General features: G+C 52.7%; 1 protein-coding gene across 1 annotated transcript; it reads left to right on the top strand.

The window, feature by feature from the left end:
• The first annotated feature begins 8,625 nt into the window (after positions 1-8,625).
• Positions 8,626-15,789, top strand: PPIF (peptidylprolyl isomerase F). Its single transcript, XM_014784791.2, has 6 exons — positions 8,626-8,855; positions 10,095-10,125; positions 10,656-10,744; positions 12,755-12,851; positions 13,352-13,427; positions 14,765-15,789. Exons 1-6 carry the CDS (start codon positions 8,664-8,666, stop codon positions 14,898-14,900), a joined length of 621 nt encoding a protein of 206 aa, XP_014640277.2. The 5' UTR covers positions 8,626-8,663; the 3' UTR covers positions 14,901-15,789.
• Positions 15,790-19,914: the final 4,125 nt, after the last annotated feature.

Genomic DNA, 19,914 nt, shown 5'->3' with positions numbered 1-19,914 from the left:
AGCCACAGCAAGGAGCCAGAGAAGCCTGTCTGGGGGGATACTATAGGTAGGTGGGGAGGGTAGACACTGGAGGGCGGTGAGATGAGAGGTGAGGACATGGAGAAGTTGTGTGCAGATAATTCAATTGCCCTCTTAGAATCTGCCCACAAACCTTGCAGCCTGGAAACCTTGAAACTTCAAAGGGAGAGAGCCAAGGAAGCTTCTCCAGTTTGTAAAACATGGCCCAGAACATTCCAGGCTGGCGGGTGTTTCTCCAGAACAGGCACCAACAGAGGTCAAATTCCCTCTGTGCTGCTCTAATAACAGCCCGGGTCCTCAAGTCAGAGAAGCGTGCAAGGTCTCCAAGTCTTGAGAGGCCCCCTCATCATTGGATGGGGCCCCGGATGCTCTGAGAGGTTCCAGATTAGAAGTCTTTGATTTGTCCAAGTGAGCATCCACACGTGCCACGCACGATAGGGCTAGAGCAGCAAAGGAGACTGGGTGCCTCTCACCGACGAAATCACCAACTAATAACAGTACTGGAAATAAGGATAGCAGTAGCTACTACTCACTGAGTGCCTAGCGCGCCAGGCGAAGCACCTTCAGACATCATCTCCTAACAGCCCCCGAGGTTGAAAGCAGAGGTCTGTATGCATGCTTCATCTAGGTCTACGTGTGTCAAACTGAATCTAGGCATTGGGTTCCCAGCTGGAGTCGAGATGGGATTTGGCCATGTCGGGGGCTGTCTGGTGAACTGGTAGGCCTGGCCGACTGAAGGCCTCCTTGTAGGAGGCCGAGGAGCCTCCTGGGTGAGGACCGGGGGCCAGCTTGGTCCAGGAACAAATCTCCGTCATCAGAGGGAAGGACAATTCTGAACTCATTCTGGCATCTGTAAACGAGACTGGTTCCCCAGTGCTGCCTCCACCAGACTCATGACTGAGTCTTATAGGGGTTTGGGAGGCTGCAAGTACAAACGGTTTTAGCTGTTTGGCTAAAACTTTGTAGCATGTTGAGGCCCAAGTAGCCCTGCCGTGGGGCTCTGTCATGGGTTGAATTGTGTCCCCCCCCCAAATTCATATGTTGAAGTCTTACCTAGTACCTCAGGTGACCTTATTTGGAAATAAGGTTGTTGCTGTTATAATTAGCTAAGCTAAAATGAGGTCATTAGGGTGGACCCTAATCCAACATGACTAGTGTCCTTATAAAAAAGGGAAATTTGGATGTAGAGACAGATAGGCATTCACGGAAGACGATGTGAAGAGACACAGGGAGAAGACAGCCATCTACAAGCGGAACAGATCCTTCCCTCACAACCCTCAGAAGGAACCAACCTGCTGACAGCTTGATTCTTCTGACCTCCAGAACTGTGGGACAAATTTCCGCTGTTGAAGCCCCTTAGTTTGTGGTACTTGGTTATGGTATTTACAGCAGCTCTAGCAAACTAATATAAGACCCCAAAGGAGTGAGAGGAAGGTCTGCCCAGACCCTTGTATGGGGCTCTGGTGCACTGATGCAGGCACCCGGCAGAGCAGGGACAGCCCTCAGCGGAGCAGACCCGCTTGTGGGTACACGTGATACCTCCCTGGGGTGGGGGCAGGAGAGTTTCAGGGAAGGCGGTTGCAGAGGGTCTCAGGACCCAGTCAGCAGGTAGAGTAGAATTTGAGGTAGCATTAATATTGTAATCCTCTTTGTACGGCCACCCTGGTGAGGTCTGGTAGACAGTCTACCAGAAGAGCACAGCAAGGCCATGGCTGTTCAGGGAGGGAGGAAGCTGCATCTGTGGCAGTGGACCCACGATGTAAGAGCCAGTGGTTGTGGAGGAGCCATGGCTGGGTGTTAGTCGGGCGCCTCTAGGAAGCAGACGCCAAGACAGGATTAGATGTGAAAGAAATGTATTCAGGGAAATATCTGTGAAAGGAAACGGGGTGGGAGAAGGAGAGGATGGCAGAGCTGTCAGACTGTCAGTCAAGTCTGACCTTGACTGAAGGAGGGGGGAAGGAAGACGCAGAGGGGTAGGGAGGAAGGAAGGAGGGTTGGTCGGATGGAATCCTCTTACATCACCCTTTGGGGAGTCCTCTAGCCAAAATCAGCCATCAGAGGGGTCTGTATCTCCTAGGAGGGGGGCTGACTTAGCACCCCTGCCACACTCAGTTATTGGCTGGGAGTGTGGCTCGGGGGCAAACGTGACCATGGATTTCACAGTGCAGCAGCCTGGGCCAACTCCACACCTTGCAGGCAGAGACCTGAGCAGTGCCTTCTCATGGCTGCCACACACGCAAAATATATATATTTTTTGTGGTGAGGAAGATTAGCTCTGAGCTAATATCTGTTGCCAATCCTCCTCTTTTTGCTGAGGAAGATTGGCCCTGGGCTAACATCTGTGCCCATCTTCCTCTATTTTATATGTGAGACGCCTGCCACAGCATGGCTTGATGAGTGGTGTGTAGGTCCGCACCCAGGATCCATAACTGCAAACCCCTGGCCACTGAAGCAGAGCGTGCAAACTTAACCACTCCACTGGGCTAGCCCCTTAGCCATTTATATTTTGCATTTTGTGACCTGCCTAATCATTGCCTCTATGTGTTTTCTGTTGAGGTGTTAACAGTGTTTTGGGTGGTTTTCATGAACAATTTTTGTATTAAAGTTACACATATATCACAGATATTTCCCCTGGTTGTTTGAAAGCTCTTTAATCATGTAAAGGTTCCGAATTCTCACCCACAAAGCCAAGTATGCAAGAAACATAACTAAATTCACTTTTCTATAACTGAACTTAATTTCCTGTCAAGCCCCATTTTGGCCAAATGGTGGAAACAATCAGAGTAGTCTGAGGGAAGACCCTTCCCCTTCCTTTCTCCCAGCTTCGCCTTTGAGTTCCTGGGGGTTACAGAGTGCCAAGATGGCAGGGGTGGTTGGGGCATCTGTCAGAGTTGTCCTTGCTGATCCCTGGTGTCTACTGAGGTCCTTGTTTCCATCTGGCTTTTGTCCATGCCCTACCATGATCTCCTTGTCCAACCACAAGGCCTCTAGGTCTTCAGGCTTACTGGGTCATTCTGTGCCCTCTTGGGCCTGCCAGGAAATCTGTTCGTTGCTCCCTATGCCACACCATGGCTGGAGGAGAGCTGGGAGGCCCACTTGCTTAGACACACCCATTCTTGGACCCACCAGGGAAAAGGGACTCTCTGGGTTCTTGCTCCTTTCCTGGGCTCTACTCAGAAACCCGGCTCAGGATGCCCCAGCTTCCAGAACCCTCAAGATCATCTGCAGGTTCTCATGTCCCCCCACGGGTTTAACTTACTTGCTTCCCCTCCACAACCTTCTTCCTCCAAACCTGAGAGTCCCATGTTGCTTGGGGGTGGATGAAGATAGTGTCCAGCGGGGGTGGGGGGGGGTGCCGGCCCCTTGGCTTGGCGGTTAAGTGCGCGCGCTCTGCTACTGGCCGCCTGGGTTCGGATCCGGGGCGAGCACTGACGCACCGCTTCTCCGGCCATGCTGAGGCGGCGTCCCACATACAGCAACCAGAAGGATGTGCAACTATGACATGCAACTGTCTGCTGGGGCTTTGGGGAGAAAAGGGGAAAAAAGGGAGGAGGATTGGCAATAGATGTTAGCTTAGGGTCGGTCTTCCTCAGCAAAAAGAGGAGGATTGGCATGAATGTTAGCTCAGGGCTGATCCTCCTCACACACATAAAAAAAAAGTTAAAAAAAAGATAGCGCGGGGTGGGGGGGAGCGGGGGGAGACTGGCTGAGCCATCAAGCACATTTTCCAAACCAATTGGCTGTGTCCTGAGGGTTTTTGGAAACCTCAAAGTCAAGTATTGACTTCTTTGTCATTATTTCTGAAGCCTGCCTGCCCCAAAGCACGGAGGGAAAGGGTAGCAAGAAATACCTGGGAAAGAAGTACAGGTTACTCTGCTCCAATTGTGCCCACGGTGCCTTTGGATGTGCAGATGTTTAAAATATGCATGCCGCCAAATAGTTCCCTATTTTTCTTTACAGTTCCTTCCATTTGCTTCTATGCTTCAAACACTTCTGACCATTTTGAAACCAGTAACCATACACCAGTATTCTCTTCTGGCTGTTAACGGTTTCATGTTGCATTTCACTCACCAGTACGCCAATAAATGAATTTCACGTTGTGACCTGCTCTTTCTTCTCTCCCGAGCTGCCTTGACCTAAGAGGACTAAGTCACAGAGTCTCAGAACTGGAAGGAACCTCAATGGTCACCTGGTCCCATCACCCACCCAAGTAGGAATCCTCTCTGTGGCATCTCTCCAGCCATGGGGAGCTTCTTACTTCAAAGTATCATTATGTGACATCACTGATTGAGAGAAAGCTTTCTCATCTAAATAAGCCACAATCTGGCTCCCGCTGGTCCTGCTCAGGCCTAGGGAGGCCCACTGTGTCCTCTGCCTGTGACAGTCCTCACCCCCTGGAGATGGCATCGTGTCTACTCCCCTCTCTTCCCTAGCTTTGCTAGAGCTGTTCTGCACACCCTTGATTCGCAGGACCCCCTGCTCCCCTTTCCGGCTGCGTCTTCTGCTGAATTTGCTGGGCCTGTCCACATGAGCTGGGGCCTAAGTTGTGATCGCCTGATGCGCTCAGACTAGCCCAGCACCAGGGCCTGTGATACGGACATGCTGTCTCAAGAACACAGCCTGCGAGTTGACCAATTTTCTGAGCCTCTGCTCATCTAATATCTGAGATCTCCGTTACATCAATTGAGGCCTCTCCCAGCCTTGCCTGCACCTGCCGACCTTTTGTACTAAAATTCAGCGACAGTGGAGATAGAGATGGCAAGTTCTGGGATTAGGCAGAGCTGGGCCAAATGCCAGCTGCTCAGTCACGTACTTACAAGAGGGAAGGCCCGGGTAACCTTGGACAGCTTACATAACCTCTGTCAGCTTTGGAGACCTCATTTATAAAGAGCAGTTAACACTAGTACCTGTTCTCTTAAGGGCCATGTGAGGATTAAGAAATACTGTAATTCTTACCACGTGTAGTTTATTAAGTGTGCAATAAATAATAGCTATTCTTCTTATTGTTATTAAGCATCTAAGACTGTAGCTCGTGTTTTCATCAGAAGAAAAGACAAATACTTGCCCTCAATGGTGGACAATATCAATTAGGAGGTAGGCAATGTTGATCAGAAGTGAATTTATTCCAACGGAGGAGGGAGAGGTATCAATGTTAGTAAGCAGAGATTAAGAGGGTCAAGCCAATAGATTCAAGAAAATTACTGAAGGCAACAGGAGAGACAGACCAAAAAAGGGAAAGGAAACGGCAGAATTGCAGGCTGTTTGCTCCCTTGCAACCAGAGGGTAGAGAGCCCAGAGGTCAGACGAGGCCTGGCCAAGCAGCGTTTTAGTCTTGGCTCCTGGGCCTTGATGGAAACCTCTCCTGCCCACTGCTCCCTGCCTCCTTGCCTCCCACTATGCTCTGGTTCAGAGCAGGCTCTGGCCCAGACCCACCCATGGTTCCTGGAAGCCAACAGACAGAGGCTAATGCATTTATACTGACTTCGTCAACGCTGGGGATGCCATGGGGGAATACCCCCATCTGTCAGCTGCCAGCTGCTGTCCTAGACTCCAGCCTCTTCCAACGGAACCAAGAGAGACGAAGTCCAAGGCTTCCTTCTACCTAAGGCACATTGTTGCAGTGACTGACACTGAAAATGATCATTCATGAAAACCCCACCCCATGCCCACAGCAGGGCCGCCTTCCTCCCAGCCCCTCCTGGAAGGCTCTCCAGGACACCCCAACTTCAGACCCCATATCCACCACAACGTTCACCCCTGCTGAGCCCATGGGCCTCCTGGAAGAGGCTTGCTCGGCAGCACTTATAATTACGCTGCATTGTAACTGTCTGTCCCTATCTTCATCCTTCTGTATCTTTGGGGTGAAGCTCAGGCCTGGCACATAGTGGGTGCTCTGAAAACATGTCTGCTGAGTGAATCTTGCAGAAAGGGCCCTGGCGAGAGTAAAGAGAGGGGTCTGACCACAGTCCCCGTACTTCCCGGATGTGCGACTGTAGGCAAGTCCCTATCCCTCTCTGAGCTTCAGATCTTTCATCTGTACAGTGGAGATCAGAGCTTGTGAACTATTGGCCCAGAGGGCCCATCTAGGTTGTGGATACATGGTTTATGACTCATTCAGTGTTTAATTTTATTTTAAAATTAGTTCCAACACTTAAAAATTAGGAGATTTCCATAAAACCTAAAGTTTTCAGCTTTTATTAAAAAATGAAAAGACCTGGCTACACTGGACCCATAGTCCCACATACAACAGTTGGCTGACCTGGGCAGCAGCTGCCCCTTTAATTGGGCATTTGGACACACTGCCACCTCCCCTCACTCCCTAGAGCCTTACCCAGCATGCTTCACTCACGTATGTCACCTGCCTGCCCTCCATAGGCATCTGAGTTTGCAACCCCTGAATGTCATCTCTGAGCTCAGCACGACCTGACTGTTCTTCGGTCTGTGAGGCCTAAAGACAGTGTTACAGGATCCCTAGGTGAGGAAAAAGTGCACTAACACCCTGGATAGGAAGCCACTTGGGCTGAGTGGAGAGAAACTGCTGCTTCTGAGGATGACGCAGAGTCTATAAATAACCTCAGTGCCAGGTGAGTGCTGACATCCGCCCCATCTCACCTGAGCTGGAGTCCTCGAGGGCTGGGCATGTTTCAGTTCATGGCTCAGCCCAGGGACTCTCCCTCCTCCTGATGCCACTGAGGACAGTACAGGTAGGACAACTCCACAGCTGAGCCTGGGGGGAAGGTGGAACTTTACTCTGGCTCAGACGGGAGGTAGTGATGATGTCTGATTTTCCAAAGAGGGTGGAAGGAGTAACACGAGTGAAGGAGGCTGGTTCTCAATCCAGGGTCCTGGGGATGGGGGCATTGTACCATTGATGGCTCCCCAGTGCTGTCCAACAATGTCAGACCTCAGCCTGGCCTCAGGACCCTCTGTGACTGTCCCCTCCACCCCAGCCTTTTAGCTCACAGTCAATATAATAGCCTTTCCTTGAAGGTGACCTCTCCCAGCTCTGCGCTGGCTTTGGCTCATTCCCCCTTCTAGAATCTCCTTTCCATATCTTTGTGTCTTTGCCCCTCCAGTGTGGTTGTCTCCAGGCTTATTCCCCAGGTAGAAACCATCTCCCCTATCCCCTGAGTTCCACAGCCCCCGGCTAACTCCTCAGTTTCTATCTTGCCTGCATTTTGCTGCCCGACCCTTTCCCAGGAGCTGATTCAGGGTCTGGGGCAGATCAGTCCAGAGCTGGCCCCAGCTCAAGCCCACCTGACTCCAAGGCCCAGCCTCTATCCTCTTCTCTGGTCCTCAGAACTCTGGGCCCTGCAGCTGAGACCCACTGCTGCCTGAGCCCCAAATCCTGAACAAAGTCTAGACTCTGTCCCTCACTGGTGCTCATGGCACAGTACTAATGGGTTGACAAATTCCACTCTCTCTCTGTCATTGGAACAGACCTGGAAAACAAGCAGGGTAAGGATTATCATCACATCCTTCTTCTCCAGAGGCGAAACTGAGGCCAAGAGCGGCCTGGGAGGACTGGCACAGGTGGCGGGGACTCCAGGGTTCTCCAACCCCCCAGGCAGTGCCTTCCTCGCTCTGAGCCTCAGTTTCCCCTCTGGAGAGTGCCAGTGTTGGCCCAGATGCCCCCTCAGGGCCCCTGCCTGTTATTCACTCACTGTGGGCCTCCACGCCTCCCAGGCTTCTGTGAAGCCCACCTCAGCACACAGGGTAAATCCCCCTCCCGGTGTTCCTCCCACTCAGGTCCCTCTCTCTTCCTGTCTTGCTCTGTCACTTTTCCTTGCTCTGTATGGAATGGTCCCTGTGCTGTGTTACCTGCAGGTGTGGTTTCCAGGTGAGCAGGGGCGAGAGGGGAGCCAGCAGCTGGCTGCCCTGGTTGCTGGGGACCAGGGCTGTCAGTCGTTGGGGTTGGAGAGAGGGGTCAGACCCAGTCCTGGTGGAGTGCTGGGGGCCAGACGGGAGCATGACGGTACCAGGCTGAGTTTCCAGTCTTGCTGCAAAAGGGTGTGCTCTCCCTGGAGACAGGCCCAGGCTAGGATGAGGAGGTCTGTGATCACCATGGGAGGTGTCTGCCCATCGGCTCCTGCCACCTCTCACTCTAACCCCGCCTCTCATCTCCACCTTTCTTAGACTGATTCTCAGTGCCACCTTCTCTCTTGGTCTTCCGGGCCTATGGCGGGAGGGGCGGCCTATACAAAGAGCTCAAATGTAGACTTTTGTTATATTTAAATAAAAACATATGGACGCTCATATTTTGCAGTTAACCGCGTTTTAGCATTTTCTCTCTTTTTTTTTTCCATCTATTGGGGCCCTCACAAAACGGAAGCCGCCTCCTTTTGCGAGGTCGTGTCCGTCCCTCTGGCCGTGGTGGGGGCGTGTTCAAAGGACTTCTCGCTCCGCAGCCCCGCAGCCGGGCTGCACTGCCCGTTGGGGCCTGCAGGGGTCACCCGCGGACCAGCCCGGAGGGGGCGGAGCGGGGGCGGGGCGGGGGCGGGGCGGGGGCGGGGCCGCGAGGCCGGCCGGACCAATAAAGGCAGCGGCGCGCGGCCACCGGCGACTCGGCCCTCTGGGCGCGTGTGACCTTCGCTACCGTCGCCTGTGCTCGCGCCGCCGGCCTCCCACCCCGACCCGCGCCCGCGATGCTGGCGCTGCGCTGCGGCCCCCGCCTGCTCGGCCTGCTCCCGGCCCCGCGCTCCGCGCCGCTGCGCCTCCCCGCGGCCCGCGCCTGCAGCGGCGGGGGCGCCGGCGACCCGTCCTCTACCTCCCGGAACCCGCTCGTGTACCTGGACGTGGGCGCCGACGGGCAGCCGCTGGGCCGCGTGGTGCTGGAGGTGAGACCGCTGGACCCGACCGCGCTGGACTGGGCGTGGGGGACGGTCCTGGCCCGGCGCTGTGCCTGTCTCGCTAGGTGACCTTGGGCCTCCCACGAGCAGGTTCTGGGCCTCAGTTTCCCCATCTCTGAGAAGGGCATCAGATTGGTCTCTTCCGCTCTCTCCTCGGAACTTTGGAGTAGTGGAGGCGGGCGGGAGGGCACGTGTGGAGGAGAACGCTCAAGGTCAGGTCGTAGACGGTGAGGGCCCGCCCCCGGGGTGGGGGAGGGTTCCGAGACCCCTCCGGGGCGGAGGCTAGAGCTCCGAGGTGGGTGTCCGGGGCCCCGGGGTGCGGACGGCGGGCCGGCGGGGCGCTCACGCGGCGGCCCTTGCGTAACGCGGAGCCCGGGCCCCGCCCCCGCCGTCGGGCTCGCACGCGGGGCGGCGGGGACGAGCGACGGTGGTGTCGGCCCGCCTCCTCGCGGGCAGTACGGGCGCCGGGCCGCAGGCTCCAGCCGCCCGACCGAGCCGGGGCAATGTGCCCGGAGTCCTTCACCCCGGCGCCAACCCCAGCCACCCTCCCGGGGGCGACACTCAGCTCCTGCCCCTGACACTGGGCCTTTTTAAAAATCAAAGCAAGAAACAAATAGGAAGGGAAGCTCTGGTGTAGCCTGCAAGCCCCGCCCCATTTTGAACAAAGGGGCCTCAATTAAGCCTCAGTTTCCTCTTCTGGAAAATGGAGAGCACCACCCTCCCTGCTCCCACTTATTTTAATGGTTTGGTGCCAGGGTGGCTTTTGAAGCTGGGAGGCAAGAGGCCATCTTGGATGGGGTTCCAACCTCCCTTCAGCCCCCACCCCTCCTGCCTTTCTCCGAGCCTCAGTTTCCCATCTGCACATTGAGAAGCTTGGACTGGTTCCTCCCCAGGGCCCTCTCTCCAGGTCCCGAGTCTCTGATGCTTTGGGCCCAGCTGTAGTAGCTCTGCCAGTTCTGCCCCTGGAAGTAGGCCAGGATGGCATTGTCATCTCATCTGACGGGTCAGGAAACCGAGGCTGCCTCCTCCCAGCCTTGGGTTCAGGAAGCAGCTGGCAAAAATGATAGCTGCTTAGGCTGCCTCCTGCAGAGGGCTGGGAGTAACAGGAATGGACTGGCACTGCTTTCTGTTTCCTTGGCCACTGTGGGGGCCGGCTGATGAGGAGGTTCCTTCCTTCGCCTGCCTCTGGACTGACCATCTTCTCTTGTCCCTCTTCTTGCCCTACAGCTGAAGGCAGATGTCGTCCCAAAGACAGCAGGTAAGACGGCCTGGGGCCTTCTGAGTCTGCTCTAGATGGAAGAGAGGGGGGCAAGGTGAGGGCATGGAGACCTGTGACCAGATGGGATCCACACGGGGCTCAGCCACTCAGTGCCCTGGGGCAGCCTTCTGTCCCTCTCTGAGCCTCAGTGCTCAGTGTTGGCCCTGCCCACGTATCCCGCGGTAGCCTCAGAATCAGTAGAAGGCACATGTAAATTTCCCCTGGGACAACTTCCTCCTGATGCCCGATAGGGCAGTGTGGGTGGCTCTGCAGCCTTTGGAGTCCCTACCCCGCTGACCTGGTGCTGGAACAGCCAGGAGTGTATGCTCTTGCCACAGTGCTCAGACGCTGAGGTCAGAGAACGCGATGCCTTGTCCCAGGTCACACAGCCAGAGCAGACCCAGGGGGCCGCCATAGGGTCTTTCCATGGCTGGCTTACCTGGGGAGTTGGAGGGGGTGCTGGCTGGAACGAGTTGTGACCCCTGGAGTGGAGGCCTGGCCCTGTTGACTTGCCTCTTCCTTCCCCTCAGAGAACTTCAGAGCCCTGTGCACTGGGGAGAAGGGCTTCGGCTACAAAGGCTCCACCTTTCACAGAGTGATTCCGGCCTTCATGTGCCAGGTATTGCAGCCCTCTCTGTGCCTCAGGTTCTGCTGTAAGCGGGGGTACTAGCAGGGCCGCCTCATGGGGTTGTCACGAGGGTTAACGTGTGAGCACGTGCCTGGTGCCTGGAAAGTGCTGAACGAGGGGCAGCTATGAGGACTCTGTTGGCTGTCCTCTCACTCCGAGAGGCGAGAGTTCATCTGGGCTGCCAGAGCCCTTCCCTGCCCAGAAGTTAAGCAACAGGGCAGGTGGCAGGACAGCCCTGTCCAGCTGGGTTGGGAAGTGAGCCTGTGGAGGGAGAATTGGCATTGGGGTGTGGATGTGCACAGGGTGGTGGGTGGGGAGAGATCTTAAGACTTTGGAGGACCAGCATATTCAGACAGTCTCTGACCGTGTCCCACTGAGCGCTTGGCATGGGAGATAAGGGGGGAGAAGTGAGGGAGGAGGAGTGGGAAGAGAGAGAGGGCACGGACAAAAACACACAGATCTGGGCTTGGAGCTTTTCTTTCCAGAGAAGAACATCTTTCTCGGTTGAATGAACATATTCTTGCGTCACTTGTGCTGCCTGGTTTTCAGAGGTGTTAGCATTGCTGTGTCAGAGGTTTTGGGGTAGGTGTTGACAGAAAAAAATTCCCTAGGGTTCAGGACCCCAGCTGTGCTGGGGTTGTCCTCTGTTGGGTCAGACCTTGCTAGGTCAGGGGTTAGTGTCCTGAGGCCAGCAGACCTGGAGGCAGGGGCGTGGATGTCATGACCTCTTTGAAGTCCTTTCAGCCTGGAATTCTCTACCCCATTCCCTCCACCCTGACCTGGTGGCTGTCATCATATTGTGGTGAGTGGCAGTGTGTTGGGCCTGGGCCTGCTGATGTGTCAAATGTGGCGACTACAGGGAGGGGCAGGGAGGCTGTGGCTCTGGGACAGGCCTGGCCCAGCCAGTGGCTTTCTGCTGCAGAGGCTACCTGCTCCACCTGAAGCTGGGGATGGGGCAAGAGCTGAGGCGGGTGTCCTGAGCCAGGCTAGGCAAGGGCAGGGACTTCCAAAGCTGGAGGGCTCTCTGAGGCATGAGGTGGCAGCACCGGGAGGCCCAGGCCAGGGTCTTGAATCATCGCTCTCTGGGGACACCTTATTGGCATTTGTGGATGATTCAGCTAGGCTGATCAAGTCACCCCTCTGACCTGAGGATCCCATCTCAGGAAAACAGCAACATGCCCCTGGCGGACTGCGGCTGGAGCTGGCAGCCATTCGGCTCTTCTGGCCACAGCTCCCCATGGAAGCCTCAAGCAAGCTGTGAAGAAGTCCAGCTCCTGAGTGCACTCTGTCCTGGGTCTGCAAAGCATAGGGAAGCCACTGGGCCTGGTGAGGGGGAGATGCTGCGACAGGGAGGGGGACTCAGCATAGGGAACTGGCTCTGCCAGCTGCTGCTGCTCGCCACAGACCAGACTTGGGAACGGGGGCTCCTGGCCACCACCCTGTTTACCCTCTACGAGTTGTGGGTAGAAAATTCTGGGTCACTAAGAATCATCTCCAAATGGCTGTTAGGGCCTTTGAGGATCATTTAAAAACTTGCTCAGGGCCGGCCCTGTGGCTTAGCGGTTAAGTGCGCGCGCTCCGCTGCTGGCGGCCCGGGTTTGGACGCGCCGCTTCTCCGGCCGTGCTGAGGCCGCGTCCCGCATGCAGCAACTAGAAGGATGTGCAGCTATGACATACAACTATCTACTGGGGCTTTAAGGGGAAAAAAATAAATAAAATCTTTAAAAAAAATAATAATAATAACTTGCTCAGACAAAAAGTGAATCATTCGGAAACCAGGGTAGTTATTTTGGTGGAAGATATTTAAGCTTTATTTTATTTTTGTTAATTTTTCTTATTATTTTATTAGTCTTTATATCATTGGATGTTTTTTGACCCCTTTGCTGAGGGGCTTCGGGCTGGGTGGGACTTGGGTGGGTTGGGGGCTGCCGCCCAGCACTGCAGAAGTCCCCCCTGCCAACTCAGGGTGGTGGCCACTTAGAAGGTGCTCTCTGCTCACAGGCGGGCGACTTCACCAATCACAACGGCACAGGGGGGAAGTCCATCTACGGAAGCCGCTTTCCTGACGAGAACTTCACATTGAAGCATGTAGGACCAGGTGAGTGGGGTCGCCATTCCCTAGTCTGAGTGCCCCGAGCGTGGGCTCAGCCTCTGCCACGCGCACTGGGAGGCCTGGGAGGCTGCAGTCTGATCATCGATTGCTCAGTGTCCAATGATGTACTTCCTTCCTTCAGCGCTCTGGGTTGGCTTGTCAGATTTTCCTAGAGCTGTTTCATTCTGAGCATTCCATTTAAAAAACAAACTTTCCTTTGAGAACCTGGGGGAGAGAGCCTTTAAGCACCCCCCCCCCCCAGCGTTGTGTCACCTTTAAGACCTAAGGTGCAATGTGGAAAAGTCTAGAGGGAGGCTGGGGGTTCTGCTCCGGCTCCACACTGAGAGCTTCCACAAGGCCCTTCCTCCTTGTGGTCTTCCCTTCTGAGCTCCAGGATCTTCAGACTCAAACGTCCTTGTGTGGTTTGAGCCATCTGCTCTTTAGAATGACTTGCCAGGTGAGACGCCTCTTGGGGCAGCGTGGCTCACTCCTGCTTCTTTCTGCAGGCGTCCTGTCCATGGCAAATGCAGGCCCCAACACCAATGGCTCCCAGTTCTTCATTTGCACCATCAAGACAGACTGGTGAGTTCCTTGCTCCTGGCTCCAGGCCCTCTGGGAATGAGGGGAGGCCTCACAGCTGGAGGAGGGTTCGTGTGCTTGTAGGGGAAGGTAGTTTGAGGCTGGACTGTCTGCTCTGTGACGGTAGCCCTCACCCAGGCTGTGTCTTATGAGAGAAGGAGAAAGTTCATGGAAGGACTGAGGGAGAATTTGGGTTGTTCTTACAGCTCTTGCTTTATTAGGCCTCTCCTGGTTGCTGTCAGCTAGAATTTTCTCAGTGCATTCTGCACACACGCACAGAAGGATTCTTTTACCAAATATGTTTGGGAAATGCTGCAGAACGTATTAGGTCTCAAGATGGCTTGTAGTAGAGGCCTGTTTGCTCGGTTTAACCTGTCCTTTCCCTGACTTACCTCGACCTTGGAATGCACCTTGGAAAATGCTCGGTAGACATTTGCATATCACAGCAGGTTTTTCCTCAGGCATTAGCACAAGCCTGCAGATAGCTACTAGCCCCTTAGAGCCTTCTTTCCCACATGCCCATGGGTTTTAGGGATGTCTTTCCTGGTAAATTTTCCCCTACCTAATAATTTTCTCTGCCTAGAGTCCTCTGTGTCCTAGCCTGAGGCATCTGGGGTCGAGGGGACAAAAGCTGGCTGGGAGCTAAGACTTAATAAAGCCCAGTTCTGAGGACTTGAGGGAGACCTGAGTGGTGGGTGGATACAAGCCATCTCTAGCCTCCAAGCCAGAAGGGACACTGATGTCGGGGCTGGGCAGGTCGTTGCTGGCTCTGCCTGCTCTTTGCTCCTTCCATGGAACCCCTAATGGACCCTGCAGTTCTGCCCTTGGCCGTAACCCATATTGGCCTTGCTGGCACTGGACTAAGCTGCCTTTTAGATTCTTGGAACTGTCTCAACTTGAGAGCTCCTCAGAACCTACTTAGTTTTACCACACTTGCTATTTTAGCTCTCACCTCATAATTTATAACTGCTAAGATAGTTCCATTTACACAGACCTCTTATTTCTTCAGAGTAGTTCAGTTTTCTGTTAATCTCTTTGTGCAGAACAGGAATAATTCACTTTTCATAAATGAAGTTACTAGCATTCAGATTAAGTGGCCTGGGGCAAGGTCCCACAGCATGTGAGGCAAAGCATGCCCTGGAAGGCAGGCATCCTCCAGTGTGTTTTGGGGAGCTCAGCAAGGCTTGAGGCTGGAGCTTTGAGGGGTGGCTCCAGCTTTTCAGTGGGAGTTCCTTTCAGAATTGCTGTTTTCGGTAAATAGTTCATGACCAAGTGACCATGACGTTGGGTGACATTGCGCTACTCTAGTTTTTGCTTACCTGGCTCACCTTGCCTCACAGGTTGGATGGCAAACATGTTGTGTTTGGCCACGTCAAAGAGGGCATGGATGTCGTGAAGAAAATAGAATCATTTGGCTCCAAGAGTGGGAAGACATCCAAGAAGATTGTCATCACAGACTGCGGCCAGTTGAGCTAACCCGCCAGGGCCAGGGCACTTGGCCGGTGGCAGCTGCACGTTTGTCGACTCACCCAGGTGGCCACCTTGGGCTCCCAGTGAAGGTGCCCATAGAGTTGGCCGTGCTCGCTCTGCCATCACTGTGTGCTCGAGGAAGCCTTCTCAGGGATATGGGAGCTCCACAGGACCCACTAGACAGTCTCCCCAGTGCCCACCCTTCCTCGCGACCCCGTTTCTGGACATTCGTCATGGACATCTTGTCGCCACTCCTCACCAGGCATCGCCTGTGATGGCCCAGCCCAAGTTCATCTGTGCCTTGCAAATTGAGGTGGTGATGAGTTAGCTTCCAGTGCAGTTTCTGCCTTTTCCTTGACCACCGGGGAAAGCCAGTCGCTGCAAGAGGGCTGGTGTCTCTGTTTAATGTCGTCTTCCTAATTGGGGTAATCTATTGAACAAGATTGCCTGGAGATGAAGCTGTGACACTAACTACTCCATGCTGTGGTGTGACCTGAGTTGGTAGCCCAAGTCACAGAACCCCAGAGTTTGGCCTCTGGACCACAATCAGGGCTTTTGTGAAGAGTCCCACGGCTGAGTCCTTTTACCCAGTCACTGTGAATCCCATGGTTTGCTGCTGCGTTTTTGAGGCGAGTTCGCTGGGGTGGAAGCTGATGAACCTGGGAACAAACCCACTGCGAGCGAGCTGTGCCTAGCCAATGTGAATCCCTGGGTGGGAAACGGAAATGCCTGTAAGTGCCGTGTGCTCTGCAAGAAAGTAAACGTGTATTTTCTGGTAAGCTTAGATTTTTCTGTGTTTAATAAATTAAATCTGCTAATTATGTATATAATACACTTCTGGAACATTTATTTGTGTTCACCTTAAATGTGAAAATAAATCCTATTTTCTGTAAAAGACTGTCTGGTATCTGGCGGTTTTAGGAAGCAGTGTCTGTAGCTCAAGTATTTGGAGCCAACCCTTACTGAGTTACCGCGTGTCCGGTGCTATGCTGGAGGGCTTTTATATGGACTGTCTCATTTAATCACCCCAGGAACCCATGAGGGTATCTATTGTCATCTTGTGTAGGATGAGGAAACAGCTTCAGACAAACTATCTTTGCATCCACAGCCTATCTATGAGCACTGCCTCCGCCCTGGATCCCAGCTCTGCCTCTTAGTGACCCTGAGTCTCAGTTTTCCTCAGCTGCATAATGGGGTAACAAGAATGCTTACCTCACAGCATGCTTAGGGGTGGATGTGTGGTGCCTGGCACATCGTCTTAATAAGCACTCTGAAGTGAGAAGGATGATGACATTTTCCTGTTTGTCCGGGTCTTAGAGGAGAAGAATCTGGTCATCTAAGGTTAGGTGTGGACTCAGTATCCTAGATGTGCCATTTAAATTAGGAATTAACTTCTTAGATGTTTCTGAATTCACAAAGAAGGCAAATTCAGGGGTGGGAGGAGGATTAAGATCTTCCTTAAAAAGCTACAGATGACACAGTGAATAGTAGAATAATCGCATTCTGTTCACAATGTGAATAGAATTATTTCACATTGGGGTTCCCTGAGTCAGACTATGTGTGGTCACAGGTCACTGTAGTCATTCTGAGGTCACAGTGGCTGGAGTTGGTTCATTTGGAGTATGGAGTTCCCTGAGTCAGCTATGTGAGGTCACAGGTTGATGCAGTCAGTGAAGTCGTGGCTGGAGTTGGGTCATTGGAGTTGCGAAGAGTTTCCATGAAGAGTTCAGCTGCCTGGATTGGGAGCTCAGCCAACCTAGCAGTTTTTAAACAATTCTCAAGAGCCTTAGGGGTCCTCAGAGTAGAAAAAAGGGGAGACAAGGGGTATGGGCCCCTGAACCCCATTTTCAATCATAGATACCCTCTGTTTTTTCTTATTGGGGGTCTGCAAGGGATTTCATTTGAAGAGTGGGATCTTGAGCCAAAAAATAGTAATTGGTAATTGCTCAACCGATCCAACATTTTATGGACAGATAAACTGAGGCCCCAAGAGGGGTCATAATTGCCCAAGGTGACCCTCTGAGTCAACTGGCCGAGCAGGGGCTGGAACCTCGGATTTGCCGATCCAGAGGGGTTTCTGCTGGAGGGTCTTCAGGAGGCACAGGCCCTTTTTGTCCTCAGATCACACGTTCAGAGTTCCTCTGATTTCTGAGGTCAAAGCTGCAACTTCACTCCCTCTGTTTTCTCCTGACCTCTGGAGACTGTAGGGAGGCAGTGGTGCTGTTGACAAGTTTGAGGGACTCCTTGAAGTGTCACCTGCTGGCCCCGTGGTGATTTCTGAGGGGTGTCAGGGTCACAGAGCCCATGGGGCTTGTGTTTAGTTCACAGAGCGTTTCCTTTTCGATGAAGAGGGAGCCTGTGTGTGTGTGTCCCTCCATCCTGAGGTGTCTGGTGTGGGGTCTGGGGATGGAGCCAGTATGCAGGAATTTCCTAAAAACTGAGTTTCCTGAAGATGGGGCCATTCACTGCATTTCTCTCCCCAGCCCTCTGTACAAGAGCCTGCGTCTGATCTTATTTCTTATATAAAGCGGGAGGCTGAGTAATATACAATAAGATATTGCCTTGTTGCCGGCATGTGGTACCTAATGCATGAATAAAGCAGTGAGTCATACACATGCTCTCAAAGATGTAATCATATGTGATGCAATGTCAACATGATGTGTTTAAATATCTGAAATATTTTTCTCAGACAATGCATGATAGCTTTTCAAAATGACTTCATTGAGCTATAATCTACATACAATAAAATTCACACATTTTAAGTGTACAAGTCGATGACTTTTGACAAATTCATACACTTGAGTAACCACCACCAACTTAAGTTATAGAATGTTCCAGTCTCTCCAGAAAGTTGCCTCCATGCTCCTTCCCAGGCAGCCACTGAATTCTATCACTATAGATTAATGTTGCCTGTTCTAGGACTTTATATAAATGGAATCATAAGAGATTTACTTTTTGTGTCTGACATCTTTAGTGTAGCGTGTGTGAGAACATGGGAGAATTTAACACCCTTCTGGGTTCTCTGGAATTTTGCTCCACGACAAGGAATGTCTGTAAACGGTTCCCGGGTCTGGTGAGGCCCAAAGCAATGCTTCTCCTAGGAATCCTGGGGTGCTGGTGAAGCATGCAGATTCCTGGGCCACACCCGAGACCTACTGAACACAGATCTCTGAGGGTGGGATGTAGGAATCTGAATTTTAAAATAATAATTCCACTAAAGTTTGAGAATTTGAGTGTAGACCAGAGTGGGCAAGATTGAAAAGGGAGGGCATGGCCCGCCACTAGAATCGTTGTTTACAGCTAGAAACATCTTTTGCTGGGCACTCTGGGAATCTGGAATAAGACCCTCCACTTATAAAAGATGCTGCACTGGAGGAATCTGACTGATAACTCTCGGATGGTGGGTGTGGGCAGCTGGTTTGGCCCAAGCTTTGTGGGGGCTGCTGGGCAGCTGCATTCTGCTGGTAAAGGCAGCTTCCCACTGCCTCAGCCTGTGGAGGTGCCTTCGAGGGGAGGAGCTCCCATGGTGGTGGCCTCAGCCCTTCCTTCATCGTCCAGGAGGAGGGTCTGGCTTGGGTGGCCCATGCTGGAGAGCATTTTTCAGTGGGTGGCTTCTGGGGGTCAAAAGTCAGATCTGTGTTCAAGGTTCACTGGAACAGGGTAGGTAGAGAAAGTCTGGTTCCACTCTGCCTTCCAGATCAGTCTCAGCCTTGAAAGGCTGTCCAGAATTATGATGGTATTTTTTTTATTATTATTTGATACTGTAGTGGTTAATTTTATGTGTCAACTTGACTGGGCCATGGGGTGTCCAGACATTTAGTCAAACATTATTCTGGTTGTGTCTATGGAGTCTTTCTGGAGGAAATGAACATTCGAATCAGTAGACTGAGTAAAGCAGATTGCCCTCCCTAATTCGGGTGGGCCTCATCCAATCAATTGAAGAGCTGAAGAGGACAAAAAGGCTGAGTAAGAGGGCACCCCTCCTGCCTGACTGTTTGAGTTGGGACATCGGCCTTTTCCCACCTCTGGACTCGAACTGAAACATCAGCTCTTCTTGGGTCTCGAGCCTGCTGGCTTCGGGCTGGAACTTACACCATTGACTCTCCTGGTTCTCTGGCCTTCAGACTGGAACTAGAAATACACCATGGGCTCTCCTAGGTCTCCAGCTTGCCAACTGCAGCTCTTGGAACTTCTCAGCCCCCATAATTGTGTGAGCCAATCCCTTATAAAAAATCTTTCTGTGTTTATATATATACACACACATCCCGTTGGTTCTGTTTCTCTGAAGAACCCTGGCTAATCTTTTTTTTTTCCCTACTTATGAAACCAAAATGCACTTGTAGCTACAAAAAACATCATTCCTTCCCCAACGATAATAAAAAGCTGAATAAACTATAAAATCATAACTTTTCTTGAGCTCATCAGAAAGGCAACCAGGTAACCTGAGGTCCAAAGAGGGACAAAGCCCTGCAAGGAAAGATAGGACACTCGAACCATCTCGCCTGTGGCTGCAGGAAGAGATGGCCACGAACTGAACCAAGTGGGTAAAATGAAATCACGTGACATTTTAATGAATTGTTAAACGCAAAGGGGGGCTAATGCGTTTGGAATAGCTGGGGGCCCCCTTGCACAAAGCCAGTTGACACTCACTTGCAAGGTCTCTCCCCCAGGACTCCACTGGGTGCTCGGGAGAAAGACTGGGGCCAGGCAGAGAACCCAAGAGAGACTGCCTTGGTGGTGCAGGCCTGCGGTGGTCTTCAGCTCCTGGAGAAAGCCAAGAAGTCTTGCTCACTTCCTCAGTCATCTCTCCTATGAAGCAATATTCTTAATCTACTAGGGGAGGGGCAATATACCCTTCACCTCCAGGAAAAAGTAAAAGCTCACTATGGCTAGGGGGAAGGTAGAAGAGAAAATCCTATAACCCTCAGGAGGAGCAAGAAACCATCGGGGGCCCAATATCCTGTACTGATACCAACTGGAAATCAGCTACCACCGGGGGAGGGGCAAACGCATACCCAAG

The sequence above is a fragment of the Ceratotherium simum genome, chromosome 6 (assembly GCF_057802395.1).
Source record: "Ceratotherium simum simum isolate JZ-2026a chromosome 6, ASM5780239v1, whole genome shotgun sequence".
Lineage (NCBI taxonomy): Eukaryota > Metazoa > Chordata > Mammalia > Perissodactyla > Rhinocerotidae > Ceratotherium > Ceratotherium simum.
The sequence above is the reverse complement of the archived record's forward strand: the minus strand, read 5'-3'. Positions and strand labels throughout refer to the sequence as shown.

Bases quoted from the DNA above. Each gene is read 5' to 3' on its own strand.
- PPIF (XM_014784791.2), top strand. From the start codon at position 8,664: ATGCTGGCGCTGCGCTGCGGCCCCCGCCTGCTCGGCCTGCTCCCGGCC. The intron at 10,126-10,655 runs GTAAGACGGCCT...CCTTCCCCTCAG, and splicing joins TGTCGTCCCAAAGACAGCAG to AGAACTTCAGAGCCCTGTGC. The intron at 13,428-14,764 runs GTGAGTTCCTTG...CTTGCCTCACAG, and splicing joins TGCACCATCAAGACAGACTG to GTTGGATGGCAAACATGTTG.